The 14,324-nt window shown below is 41.6% G+C and overlaps 1 protein-coding gene across 3 annotated transcripts in view; it reads right to left on the bottom strand.

Moving 5' to 3' along the window:
* The window catches only part of LOC107373711 (signal peptide peptidase-like 2A), a 119,806-nt gene extending 106,750 nt beyond the window's left edge, over window positions 1–13,056 (bottom strand). For all 3 annotated transcript variants that reach the window (XM_070555208.1, XM_070555209.1, XM_070555210.1), the window contains exon 1: window positions 12,855–13,056. In XM_070555208.1, the coding sequence (XP_070411309.1) occupies window positions 12,855–12,917 (63 nt within the window). In that variant the 5' untranslated portion in view covers window positions 12,918–13,056. The remainder of the gene's footprint in view (window positions 1–12,854) is intronic.
* Between the last annotated feature and the right edge of the window lie 1,268 nt (window positions 13,057–14,324).

The raw sequence follows: 14,324 nt of genomic DNA, 5'->3' as shown, positions 1-14,324 counted from the left end.
GTTTTGTAACAGGAACGTTGTATTTTGTACATGTATTTTTTATTTTGTAAAATCAAACTTTTATTTTGTACATTTACTCATTTTGTAACATCAAACATTCATTCAGAAACATGAAACTTTCGTTTTGTAACTAGCAGACTTCCAAATTGAAATAAATCAAGGTACAAGTTTGAAATCAAAACTCTCAAAACACACATTTCATTCTACAGGTACAAACCTCAAATCTACAGTGTTACGAATATTTTTGTCTCGATTCTAGCGTCAGTGGGAGGAACTTGGGTGGAACCAATGAGAGCACGAGTCTTAGCTACCAATCACGTTTCTCGAATTCCTGTCCAATCATTGGGAGAGGAGGGCAGGGTTCTGTCAGAGCTGTAGAGTTACGACACTCCAATAGACTTCTATGGAATGGGGAAGTCACGTGGTTCATGTAGCTTCGAATAGTTCTAAACAGCCCCGCTGCTGCATTGACTGCAGTTCATTTTCGGTGTTTCTGAAGGATTTTCTCCGGTAAGTTGATAAAATGTCATCATTTTGTTGCATTGTGAAGCGTTAGCTAACCGCTTCGTACCAAAATAAGCCAACGACGATATTTTATGTTCCCAGTTTTAGCTAGATAACCTTTAATGAGCTAACTGTGTGCAGCTGTGTTTATGTAACGGACGCTGAGTCGCGTCCTTCAGTCTTTGACACGAGGAAAAAACAAACCTGCAAAATAGTTAAAATTAGCTTATCGATACAGTATCAGCTATGCAGTAAATGAACACGATGGAAGCCCATTAGCTGCAGGTTATAGCTCAGTAAGAACAGGTATTTTGTTGTCTGTTGTCTGAAAGTTTATTTGCTTCAGGCGTGTCGGGGGTTGTGAGCAGGAGGGTTTAGACAAGCTTGACGAGCTGTAGACGGGTTTATTTCAGTTTGTTTGATTCTACGTTTAAAAAATTTTCCCCACAGTTTGAAATAAGTTATAAACTTTTTACATTATTAGTTTTATTTTGCAATATTTGTACAATACGTTGCTGGTTGCTGTATCAACACGAACATGCATCAGAAATAGAAGCACAAATGGAGAGACCAATAAGAAAATGTGATTGTGAAGACAAGTAATTATTTAATATTTTTCAGTTAATAACACTGACTGCAACAAACTGCTGAAGCATGAGACAAACAGGATTACGAACATAAGAAGATATGTTGTTCTGTTTTGTGGACTCAAGTAATAAGAATAGAATTAAGATATGTCAAGAACAGTAGTCAAACAATAACTTTTAAAAATTAGACATTTTCCATAAAACTGCTCATTTCCACTTGCTTTATATTATTAGCATTTCACATAAAAATATAAAGTAATGGCTGTAAAATGTATTCTACTCCAACATAATAGATCATCATTCAAAGCATAAACAGATACATATTTTCTTCAAGGTAAGCTGGAGCAGAATTCTAGCTTTTAATAAACACTTTAAAATGGATATTACAACTCGAGTTTAGGTCTTCTTGTAGTACTTAGTTATTAAATATGCTTATATTAGAGCAGTGTGTTGCATTACTACATCAAATTTATTGCTATAGTATATTATAGTAATGTATGTGGTCTAAATGTGTTCTACAGTGTGTTAGGACTGTCGTGTTCCTGTAATGTAGAACAGTCACGGGTGTTTGTCTTCCTACAAATGCTCGGAAAAATATAAATAGGCTACTTTGTGGAGGAATTAGGACATAATACATAATATAATATATAATATTATTCAATAACTACCATGAATCGCAAAGGGAAATGTGATTATATTAAATTTTTGTGATAAGTCCCACCAAACGCCGTTCAAACTGACTTACGGCGCTGTGATGTTTGGGAGCTCCGTGAACCACGTGACTGCGAGTCGGCGAGTTCAAAGAGTGTCGTAACTCTCTACAGCTCTGACAGAACCCTGCCCTCCTCTCCCAATGATTGGACAGGAATTCGAGAAACGTGATTGGTAGCTAAGACTCGTGCTCTCATTGGTTCCACCCAAGTTCCTCCCACTGACGCTAGAATCGAGACAAAAAGATTCGTAACACTGTAGATTTGAGGTTTGTACTTGTAGAATGAAATGTGTGTTTTGAGAGTTTTGATTTCAAACTTGTACCTTGATTTTTTCAATTTGGAAGTCTGCTAGTTACAAAACGAAAGTTTCATGTTTCTGAATGAATGTTTTATGTTACAAAATGAGTAGTAAATGTACAAAATAAAAGTTTGATTTTACAAAATAAAAAATACATGTACAAAATACAACGTTTCTGTTACAAAACAAGAAATACAAGTACGAATTGAGAATTACAAGTTAGAAAACTAAAGTTACAAGTTACAAATCCAAAGTTACAAGTTACAAATCCAAATTTACATGTGATGAAATATGTTTGAAGTTACACAACTTGGTACAAGTTACGCTGAATATTGTCCCAATCCTAGTTCCATAATCACGCAGAGTGATGAAAGCTTAATGTTTGCAGACTTCAAAACAAAACTGAGGAGCTACGAAAGCACAGAAAAGTTTGGTGCTTCCGGGTCAGAAGAGGACAGCGTGATTTAGTTGAGGGGAAGAGACACCTGTGGACAAAAAGGCCACAAAGCTGCGGAATGCACATCAGCCGGGGAGAGCAGAGACAGTGGTGCGGCTTCTGTAAGAGCGCCACACACAAAGACGCACACTGTCGACGGAGAAAGCGGGACAAGGTGAAGCAAGTGGTAGACGAGGAGGACCACACATTTGCTTTCAAGGTGCGACTGGATGACGTTCCGGGTCAGGTGACTGACTAAGCAATTTCCTTTTCTGAATTTCAGGTCCAGAGATAAGAACTTTGGTGTTGTCTTGATTTAAAAGCAGAAAGTTTTGAGTCATACAATTTTTTATGTCTTCAAGACAAACCTGTAATATAACTAACCAATTAAGTTCATCAGGGTTAATGGATACATATAACTGAGCATCGTCAGCATAACAGTGGAAGTTTATCCCATGCTGTCTAATGATTTTACCAATTGGGAGCATATATAAAGTAAAAAGAATCGGTACAAGCACTGAACCCTGTGGTACTCCACAAGTAACCCTGGAGTATGAAGACGATTTGTCATGTACATTTACAAAATGAAATCTGTCAGACAGGTAGGATTTAAACCAGCCTAACGCTGTTCCTTTGATCCCTACAACATGTTCAAGTCTTTCTAAAAGAACACTGTGATCTACTGTGTCAAAGGCAGCACTGAGATCTAACAAGACTAGAACAGACACAAGATTCTTATCTGAGGCCATGAGAATATCATTTGTAACTCTCACTAATGCAGTTTCAGTGCTGTGATACTCTCTAAAACCAGACTGAAATTCCTCAAACAGAGCATTAGTGTTTAAATGCTCACATACTTGGATGGCCACTATTTTCTCCAGGACTTTGGATAAAAATGGAAGGTTAGATATTGGTCTATAATTCATTGGGTCATCTGGATCCAGAGAAGGCTTCTTAAGTGAAGGTTTGATTACAGCAACCTTAAAATCCTGTGGTACATATCCATTTACTAAGGATAGATTGATTATCTCTAGAATGGGGGCAGTAACCAAAGGAAATGCTTCTTTAAATAATTTGGTTGGGATTGGATCCAAAATGCAGGTTTGAAGGTTTAGATGAAGCTAATATTTTTGATAACTCTGAAAGCTCAACTGGATCAAAACGGTTCAATTCAATTCAAATTCAATGATACTTTATTGATCCCAGAGGGAAATTAGAGTTTCAGTACACACAATTCAGAGATCAGACATACATGGGCAAGACACGACAAGAATTGGTGACTGTGGTCATTCGCAACCCTGAGTCGCGCTACCTTTGTAGAGATAAGAGGGTTTACATGAGGGTTGGATCAGGTGGAGGGGAAAAAAGGCAATTCACAGCTACTCTCCCAACAGGAGGGCAGCTCTGCTCTGCAAAAAAAAAAAAACACCTCAGACAGATAAGCAACAGACTTCAGACGACACAACATCGACACTCCAATAGGAAGGCGGGGGGGGGGGGGGGGGGGGGATCCTGTTTCCCCAGCGAGAGCAGCCATGTACGGTGCTCAGCCACTGTAGCCACAGGTGGGAGGGAGATCTTGGGAGGGGCGCAGAGCACATTGACTCCTGCAGGTTGATGACCTCGCCAGGCTGAAGTCCACCAATCCGAAGGCGGGGGGGGGGGGGGGGGGGGGGGTCACAGCATCTGTCTGCATTCCTTTGTGGGGGTTTGTTGTTACCATCTCGAGGCTGTTCTAGCGTCAGATTCGGATAACAAGACTTTGTTTGGGTCAGGCTGAGATAATTTTCCTCTCTGCCTTCAGTCTTTACTGATCATTCCAGTCCTTCGGTGAAGCCAATGTAGGTTTTTAAAACGTGTCCATACTGTCCGGTGACCCTCTCCGAGATGACATCCATTTTGCGCACTAATACCGGTATCGCAGCTAGAGCATTGTCCAGCTTACGATTCACCTCGAGTAACATCCCAGTCTGTGAGGTCTCCACACGGACTTTCCTTGGGTGCGGGTCGCCCTCCAATCACTCCAGTCTTCCCAAATTTCCAGAAAACCAGATATCCTCCCACTCCAATCAGAAGATATCCAGTGATCATCAGGCCAAATATCCACAGATCTTCGACGTTCTCAATGGACAGCTGGGAGAGGCATACGATCTTCCACTCTTTCCAGGAATCCATCATATATCCCGCTGCATGTGTCCCTTGCGGGCAAGTGGGAGCCCCCTGCTCCGTTCTCATCGTTGAAAAAAATCTTATCAATCGCGTTGAATGACCATTTTATCAAATCCATGGTTAAAAATAGGGGTTTTCAGAAGAAATGCAGAGAAGCGCTCTGTGGGCAGACAGGACAAAGAGCCTTGGGAAAAAAGATAAGGGAGCAAAAAGAGAAGCGACTGTACTCTGCGAGTGCCAGACACAGATGAGGTTCTACAGTTACCTCTAATTAGGGATGGGTACCGAATTCGGTACTTTTTAAGGTACCGACCGAATTCCACAGTACCGACCGAGCACCGATTCACGTCATTTCAAACGGTGCCTCGTTTCGGTACCCGTCCATCATAACGAGAGCTTGCCAAGAAGCTGCGCATGCGCAAGAGCGTTTTGTCGTCGCTTGCTGTGAACCAGTTGTAAACAGAGCAGCATGGTAGAGAGAACGCAGGCTAAAGCTTGGGTCCACTTCACTAAATGTGATGGGTAACTGGATGATGAAACCAGCGACAACTATCTAAGTGAGACATCCTCATCTTAATCTGCTCCGGTAGGTAAATATAATTAGCTTGATATGTTAGCTTCCGTTTCGCTAATGGTGCGTTCGCTTTCTCCTCGGAACTCCGAAAATCCGACTAGAACAACAAGAACGCGCTCTAAAGTTTGGCTTCACTTTACTAAATGTGACGGGTGAAGACGAAACCAGTGACGATCTAAGTGTGAGGCATCGTTTAAATCTGCTCCAGCAGCTAAATAAACTGTTTAAGATATCGTTAGCTTGATATGTTAGCTTCCATTGCTACCATTGTTATCAGCTAATGGTGCGTTCGCTTTCTCCTCGGAAATTCTAACTTCCCAGTAGGAAAAATCAAATGAAAAAAGACAGCAAAAGGAATGAAGATACACAGTAAATTTAGTTCACAGTAAAGATGTTTGCTTCAGTTTAATTATCAGCTTATAAAACTACAAGGGCAATGTTAAAATACAAACAGTTGTATGTTATTTATCGTGATATTTATCAAATATTGTTATATATTGAGAAAAATATATATTTAATTTTAAAAGAGAATTAAAATAAAAAACACTCAAAAGTATCGAAAATTGGTACCGTTAAGTACCGGTATCGATTCGTCGGTACCGGTAATTAGTACCGGATCGATTCAAATGTCAAAGGTACCCATCCCTACCTCTGATGCTGCCTCACTTACTGAGGAAGAAGAAATAACATTAGGGAGGATGCTAATAATTTTGTTTCTAATAGAATTTATTTTACTTGTGAAAAATCCCATAAAGTCGTTGCTGCTGAGGGCTAAGGGAATATATGGTTCAGAGCTATGATTCTGTGTAAGTTTAGCAACTGTATTGAAAAGAAATTTAGGATTATTCTTATTCTCCTCAATTAGCGATGAAAAATAAGCAGTTCTAGCTTGTTGAAGCTTATTTTTATAAAGCACAAGACTATTTTTCCAGAATGAGTAGGACTCCTCCTGGTGCATAGAGCGCCACGTTCTCTCCAATTTTCTAGTTTTGTTTTAAAATCTGTAAATGAGAATTAAACCAGGGAGCCAACTTCCTGTGCTTAATTAACTTTTTTTAAAGGGGCAACATTATCTAATGCCACATGTAAAGAAGTAGTAACATTGTAAACTAAATCATCAATTTTTGAAGGGCTAGAAATGAAAATATTGCCCTCTGCTACATGCCTCTGAGATGCAGAAGACAGTAAAAATGGAACAATTGATATAAAAGATGCAACAGCGTTGTCAGATAGAGACCGACTATAGTGAAATTTACTTGCATGTCTCGAGAACTCCGTTATAACAAACTCAAAGGTTATCATAAAGTGGTCCGAGAAGACTGGATTATGTGGAAATATCGTTATTTCCTCACACTCTATGCCATAAGACAGCACAAGGTCTAATGCAGGGGTGCCCAATCCTTGTCCTGGAGGGCCGGTATCCAGCAGGTTTTGTGTTTTTTCTGCTCCAACACACCTGATTAACTGGTTGAATCATCTGTGCAGCATCTCATCAGGCTCTGCAGAAGCCTGTTAATCACCTGCAGATTGAAATCAGGTGTGTTGAAGCTGAATCAAAACTAAAACATGCTGGTACCGGCCCTCGAGGAGCAGGATTGGGCACCCCTGGTCTAATGTATGATGGCAGGAGTGGGTGGAGCTATGTATTCTTTAGGTAAAACCAATTGAGTCTAAGATATTACTGAAGGCTACATTGAGGCTATCACTTTCAATGTCCACATGAATGTTGAAATCCCCCACTACAATGACCTTATCAGTATTTAGCACCAAATCAGATAAAAAAATCAGAGATCTGATCCGAAAATTCAGAGTAAGGGCCTGGTGGACGATATAAAACTACAAACAAGAGTGGTTTTACAGTTTTACAATCTGGATTAGGAAAACTAAGAATAAGATGTTCAAAAGAGCTGTAACTATTAATTGGTAAAGGATTGATTAGTAGGTCTGAATGAAAAATGGTTGCTACTCCTCCTCGCCCTGTACTTCGAGCAATATGATGATTTAAATAATTAGGAGTCGACTCGTTTAAACCAACATAGTTCTCATGCTGCAGCCAGGATTCTGTGAGAGAGAGCAAAGAAATCTGATTATCACAAATCAAGTCATTAACTAACAGTCTTAGAAAAATAGATCTAATGTTCAATAACTCACATTTAATTTTTCTAGTTTTCTGCTCAGTTGAATTTGTTCTAATATTTATGAGATTTCCATGATTTGCTTTATTAAGCCTGATATTTAATCTGTGTGGTTTTGGCCGTGGGCAGGACACTGTCTCTATGGGGTAGTGGGTGGGTAACAGTACTGAAGCTGCAGAGAGGTGTGTTAAACTACGACTCTGCTTCCTGGTCTGGACCCTGGGTTGTCATGGAGGACTAATAAAACTGGCCATGTTCCTAGAAAGAAGAGCTGCTCCATCCAAAGAGGGATGGAAGTTGTCTCTTCGCATCAGACCGGGTTTTCCCCAAAGTTTTCCAATTATCAGTGTAGCCCACGTTGTTTTCAGGACACCACCTAGACAACCAGCGGTTGAAGGACAGCATGTGGCTATGCATGTCGTCACTGGTCCGATCAGGCAGGGGGCCAGAGAATATTATGGACATGACTCTCCTTCGGCTGGACACAAAGGTGTTAAGGCCACGTTTGGAGCTCTGAGCCAGGTCACTTACTGGCCAGGAATGTATAGAGACATCTCAGACTACATCCAGAGCCGTTTGGTTTGTCGTCAATTTCAGCCCACAAATCCCATCGACAGAGCTCCTCTTCAGAGCAGGGGACCATCTTCACTGGTTCGGCCTGCAATTTGATTGGGTGGGCCCTTAACTAAGTCCAGTAGGGGTAACAAATACTTCTTGATGATGACCTGTTGTTATGGATGCTGGGCTCCTGCTCCTTGAAAGACCCAGCTCTGCTCCCTATTTGGTTTCAGGACCTTGGACAGGTCCTCAGTCAAGCTGACTTTCCACTTTGGCCTGCCTTCAGCACCCCAGCTGCAAGCCATCAACTGATGAGAGCTGATGACCTAAAAGACAGCAGCTGTCAGATCTCTGGGAGAGAACCACAGCTTCACACCCTGTCCTTCGCTCCTCAGTCCTTGGATCTTTTCTAAACGGTTTTGAGTAGGATTAAGAACTTTGGTAATTCGGTTGTTGAGATAAGTAGCGCTTTTGGTTAAATCCGCTTTGTTCTAGAGTGGTTTTCGTTTTGTGATCCTTTTGTAAACATTTCTAGTCTGCTGTTAAAGCTTGAATTTTCGTTCCGTTTCCACTTAACTCATTCACTGCCAGCCGTTTCCTGATCACTAACGGCCTTCGCTGCCAGCGTTTCTCACCGTTTTTACTGTTTTTTTAAGAGTCACAGAACTTTGCGCGCTAGCATGATGTCGATGCCAAAACAATCAAAACAAAGAGGAGACTCACCTCTTACATCAGGAAGAGGCCGCGTGTTTCGAGCGTTATCCGTTCTTTCGTAATCCGTTGTCGAATTGTGATCGGCAGACGCTTTTCCGGTTTGCGCCTCACTTTTTTTACAGGAACGGCCCAAAACGATCTCCTAACACATGATGTGTTGCTTCCAGATCATGTGATCTGTGACGTATGCGGATGAAGATTGGCTTCAGGGCTGAGATGTTTGTTCTCTCAGCGCGGGGGCTCGTTCTGATGCTCAAACAGTAAAAAAATGCAAATGACGACTTTAGTAAACAGAATTACATGTAGCCGTTGAGATTTGTTATTTTCCTTCTGGTTTTTATGTAGCTCCGGCATTTCGTTAAAATATAGGATAAACCACTCGTTTCTTGCTTGAGGCCTTTTGCCTTAAGTGTTTTGTGTTCTTTCCCATTGCCCTTGTTTATTTTGAATAGGCAAATTCGGTACCCATCCCTAGGTAGCATCCAGCTCTGGGTCCAGAAAAGGCTTACTTGTCGCATGCAGCCGCAGACCTAAAAGTTCATCCCGGGTATACGTGTAGACCGGTAGGCCATCACCGCTCCTGACTCGCAGTGTTTGCACTGGGTGCCGGCAAATCACTGCGCACAACCACACAAGGAGCACCAGGATACATGTATCGAAAACAGCCATGATGTGTAGTTGGAGCAGATTCCAATTGGAGAAAAAATTCAAAGAAAATTCAAGAAAAGTTGCTACAAATACAATAAACAATAAAAGTAACTCCACGCTCTCACACACACACAAGGCAGTGTCGCCAGCTCAGGGGGGTGGCACCACAAAAGCTCGTTGATGGACGGTAAAAAGACAGTTTACACCCGTTGAAACTCCAGTGAAGGTAGTCAAAACAAGCCAGTTTGTAGCCTTTTATAGTTTATTTAGTTGATTGACAGTAAAATGGTTTTAGCTTGCTGCATGGTCGGCTGCACTGAGACAAGGATGTAAACTCAACTCTTTTTTTTTTTTATAACTTTGATGGAGACTGAGGACAGAGATGAACCGCAGCGATCAATCAAGCGGACAAGCAGCCCTCAGATTTGCAGCGAACATGTTTTTATCGGTAAGATAAACGTTCCTTTATTTCACGAGGAAGACAGGGACAGGGATAAATGTGATGTGTTTATACGAGTTGTTGATAATCCTGATGGACGGGTATTTCACCACGGAGGCTGCGCTCCGTCCACTGTAGTGTAAAGAGAGACAATTATTAACAATATTAAAGCTCCGATGTATGATTACGTGTGTTAAAATTACGTTATTTATTTATATGAGCGTCAGCGTTCAGAGATCTTCTCATTTCGGTGTGAGAGCAGCAGCTGAGCCCGGTAACACCACCAGCAACAGAAGCTGGTAGGGATCCGGACTTTTTAACAATCAGCTTTGGTGTGAAGTGAAACGCTGTTTATAACATAAAGTTATAAATCCAGAGGGGTGAATTTAGGCAAAGTCAGCCACATGTTTACATCGGTGAACAGCTGCAGAGAGAACGTAAGATAACGCTGGTAAGCTAGTTAGCATACCGCTAGATGCGCTACTTCTTCCGATAACTGAACTGGGCATGAACTAGTTGAAGGAATGCTGGAGGAGTTTTGTTTTTGTTTTGATTGCAAAAATTATTTCAGGCTCTACTTTTCCCTTTGTTTAGTACTCGTGTCGCCCACTGTTTACGTGCTTATGCCGTCCACCATGGTGGACCCACGTGATTAGGTGACGTCGGTGCAAAGGGTCAATTGCTGCCAGAGGCTCGTCATATGACCTGTGCCAAGGTGGAAACCTAAATCCCCCCCCCCCCCCCCGCATTATATGACATTTGCAGTATATTTATGCAAAACATATATTTTTGGTGACAGGGTGGTTATGGTTAGGGTGAGGGTTGTTTATTGTGATTGGGTCGTTTCCACTCGCAGCTGGGTACAAAATAAACAGATCTTGGGGGGGGAGACACATATGGACGTAACCAGGCACGCAGATAGGGTGGGGGTCGGGGTGGGGGGGATCTGTCCCCCCCAGATTCAGATCGACCCCGATCCATCCCCCCCCCCCACCCCCCAACTAAGTCCAGAAAGAAAACAACATCGGAGGTTAAGCCCTTGAAGCTCCTTTTCCCCAATTACATTGAATGCAGCCTGACGTAAACAAACACCGACTCCAGAGGCGCCAAAGTGGTTGCTGCTAGGATGCAGGATGAGCAACGATTACTGCGTATTTAAAAAAGACCAACAGTGTAAGTAGGCGGGACCGATCTGTCTGTTTATGCGTGTTGGTTCTAGTTTCAGTACGTTGTTGTCAGTGTTGGTACTTACTCGTTATAAGGGCCAAAGCCTCATTGCTGACTTTAACAAGTCTCATCTACAAATATGATCCCTCATGAAGTTACTACTTTACACCAGAAGATGGTAGAGATGTGGAACCTTCAGGCTGAGCAAAGTTTGAGAGTTTTTAGAGTTTGAAAATCGCCTCCCGCCGAGAGGATCCCAGTCGGGGAGAGGAGGAGATAAGTGCAGCATGAAGAGCGCAAATATGAGATAAAACGTATAATTGCCAGCAGTTCTGGTCTTTGTTGACTGATCACTTTGTCTGGTAATGACTGACTCTGATTATGAAGCAGAATATTGACTCTGATGAAGAAATTCACTCATCCAGCCGGGAAGATGGACGCTGCTGCAGCATCAGAGAGCTGGTGCTGCACGACAGGTGTGTGGAGGTTACAAGCTCCAAACGTTGGGTCTGATGTTGGTTTAACCTTCTCTGGGACGTGATGGATGTAGAAATGATGGTAAAACACCGCTAATGTGACAGACGTAGCGACAATGTAAAAAAAAATAAAAGCCGTAAAAGGTGGCAGATGCAGATGCATAAAATATGGAAGTCAAGTGTGCCACATAATCATAAAAAGTACAAGATTACATTTTAAAAGAGATTTATATATTTATACATAAATTAAAACTTTCCAAATATTATGAAAATTTCTAAATAATGTAAAAATACAAAGGAACATCTGTTGGTCAGGCTGAAAAGTTTGGGAACCACTGCTCTAAGTGATAGGTGAATATCGTTTTTTAAATATATTTTATGTGCAGTTTTTTAGGGCTGTTATGTTTTCTGTAAGTATCGGTGTGCTGAAAATCATTGAATGTTTTGCATAAAGCATGCGGTTTGGGTTAGTAACTGATTGGAAGAATAACAAATGACTGAATTAAATAGTGGGGCGCCTGTCAGTGCGCCCCAGGGCAGCTGTGGCTACATCGTAGCTCATCACCACCAGTGTCTGGATGTGTGTGTGAATGGATGAACGATACACTGGTGTGTAAAGCGCTTTGGAGTCCTTACTCTGAGAGGCGCTACACAAGTGTGGGTCATTTATCATTTATATTGTTGATCGGTCAGAGCTTTGTTGCATAATGGCTTCAAACACGTATATAATAGTTAGTTTTTACGTAAACCGTTGGATGAAATTACACAAACTGACAGAGCTTAAGGCACTTGCAATAGTTTGTGTATGAGTATGTGTGTGTGTGTGTTTGGGGGAAGGTACATTGGAACTTTGTCCCCCCCAGTTTGAAAATCCTATCTGCGCCCCTGGGCACTTATTTTTTTTCCCCACTTCAAGCACTGCCACCAGTAGTAGGTTTAAAAAGCTGCTAACTGTGTCTAAATCACTGGATTAAAGCTACTGTGCCAACTTTACTATCAGATTCGTGTGTGTTTTTTGATCAACTTCCAACATGAACGCATTTCAAAAGACAAAAATCGAAAACAAAACAATTACGTAGCTCGCTTTTCTTACGATTTAACGACCGACATGAAATCAGACAAAACTCCTCATCGGGCTTTTTTTTTTTTTAAGGAAGCTGTGAATTAGAACATTTAGCTTCCGTGTGGAGACTGGGAGCTTTGGTAACATTTCCGCGTCGTTACTGGCTGGTAAAACCAGCTCACGAGGTTTCTGAACTACCGGCTTCCGCCCTGAACACCACGGAGCTACCATCAGGTAGCTACCATCAGGTAGCTACCATCAGGTAGCTAACATCAGGTAGCTAACAGCTGGATTTACCCTGAAGTCTCCCTGTTGGTGAGCTCCAGGCGGGTTACGAACGTTATGACGATAGCTTAGATGTAATAAAACTTACCTGGGATGTTAGAAAAGTGAGCGAAAACAGCACGACTCCCAGAGCTTCTTTCATTTTCATCATTGTCCTTCTTTCGCCGTGTTTTGGAGCTTCAGTGGCTTTGATTCACGTCTGTGCGGAACTAAAACATTTTTAGAAATAAAACAGAGTTTTCCCCACTGACAACCGCCAGCTGGTTCCTGTCTTGGCCTGTGACACGTGACACGCTGACTGGCCCGTTTGCTTTCAGTTCCCCTCGTTTATGTCGCTACCACTGGGGTTCGTTCCTTTTGCAGGCACCCGGGCTGCAAATTGGATAGACGTGCTTACGAGGAGGCTGCCTGCAGACAGAGCCAGGTGTCACCTCAAAACAGAGAACTAAATTTATGTTATTAAAAATTTTAACCGTTAAATATGCAAATGAGACATTAAGTTACTAAAGGCCACTGTGCAGCTGATGCCTTATTTTGAGTGGGGCAAACTCCGCCCACACGGTTGGCCGTTTATCAGCCGGGTGTTAAATCATGTATACTGCATAAGGGTAACTGAACTTTAGTAAAACTACAGCAAAAGTACTATTCGTACTGTATTTTTTAGTCTGAATATAACATAGAAGTACTCAGTTATATTACAGCTGGTAATCTGTAAATTTACCAACACACTAGGTCACTGCTTCTCTTCTCCTGTACCAGTTTCTTTTGTTTATGAATTACTTTCACCTACTCATCTCACAGTTCTTTTTGATTCCAATGGAAATCCACAGTTCCACATTATCTGTATCTAACCAAACACTAGTGCATTACAGCAGGTCTATGTCCAAACAATTCTGTAACTCTGCAGCTGTGGCCCTTTCTATTTTTGGGTGGTGTGTACAAACGCTGCAAAATCTTGACTTACTGTTGGTGACGATTTATTTATTTATTTTCCCTTTGGTTGGTGACGATTAAAGCTGATCGTCCATGTGAAGTCAACCAATAAAGCCCTTAGCATCAATTAGTTAATAGCAGCACAGCTGGCAAGCCTGTTATCTCAGCTTTATTAGTGTCACCTGACTGCTTTTCCATGGAAAGATTATAAGATGGAAAACCAGCTGGAGAGTCTTCCTGGTAGTAACTCGAGTCTGACCATTTGCATGAAGATCATTTAGTTTAGAATAATTTACAATAATCAAACATGTGGCCACTACCTTAAAACCACATCCCTGTTAATCTTTCCTGTGTTTCACACCTGCCCTTTTGTAAATGCTTTTTGTGTAACATCTGGAATGTGTGCAAAACGCTTTCTGATTATTCACCTGGTGTTCTTTAAACTAACATCATGAATAAAATATTTAGTGAACATATTGATTTTATTTAACATAAAGATATCCCTTTGACTTAGAGGACAGGGTTTTACTGAATAAGACCAGAGGAAAAGTGACAGCATGCTGTTTGGGTCAGAATGTTCCCTTCCTTCCGGTCTGAATCTGTCTTCTCTGCCACCAAGGACGCC

The sequence above is a fragment of the Nothobranchius furzeri genome, chromosome 9, assembly GCF_043380555.1.
Source record: "Nothobranchius furzeri strain GRZ-AD chromosome 9, NfurGRZ-RIMD1, whole genome shotgun sequence".
In the NCBI taxonomy this organism is placed as follows: Eukaryota; Metazoa; Chordata; class Actinopteri; order Cyprinodontiformes; family Nothobranchiidae; genus Nothobranchius; species Nothobranchius furzeri.
The sequence above is the reverse complement of the archived record's forward strand: the minus strand, read 5'-3'. Positions and strand labels throughout refer to the sequence as shown.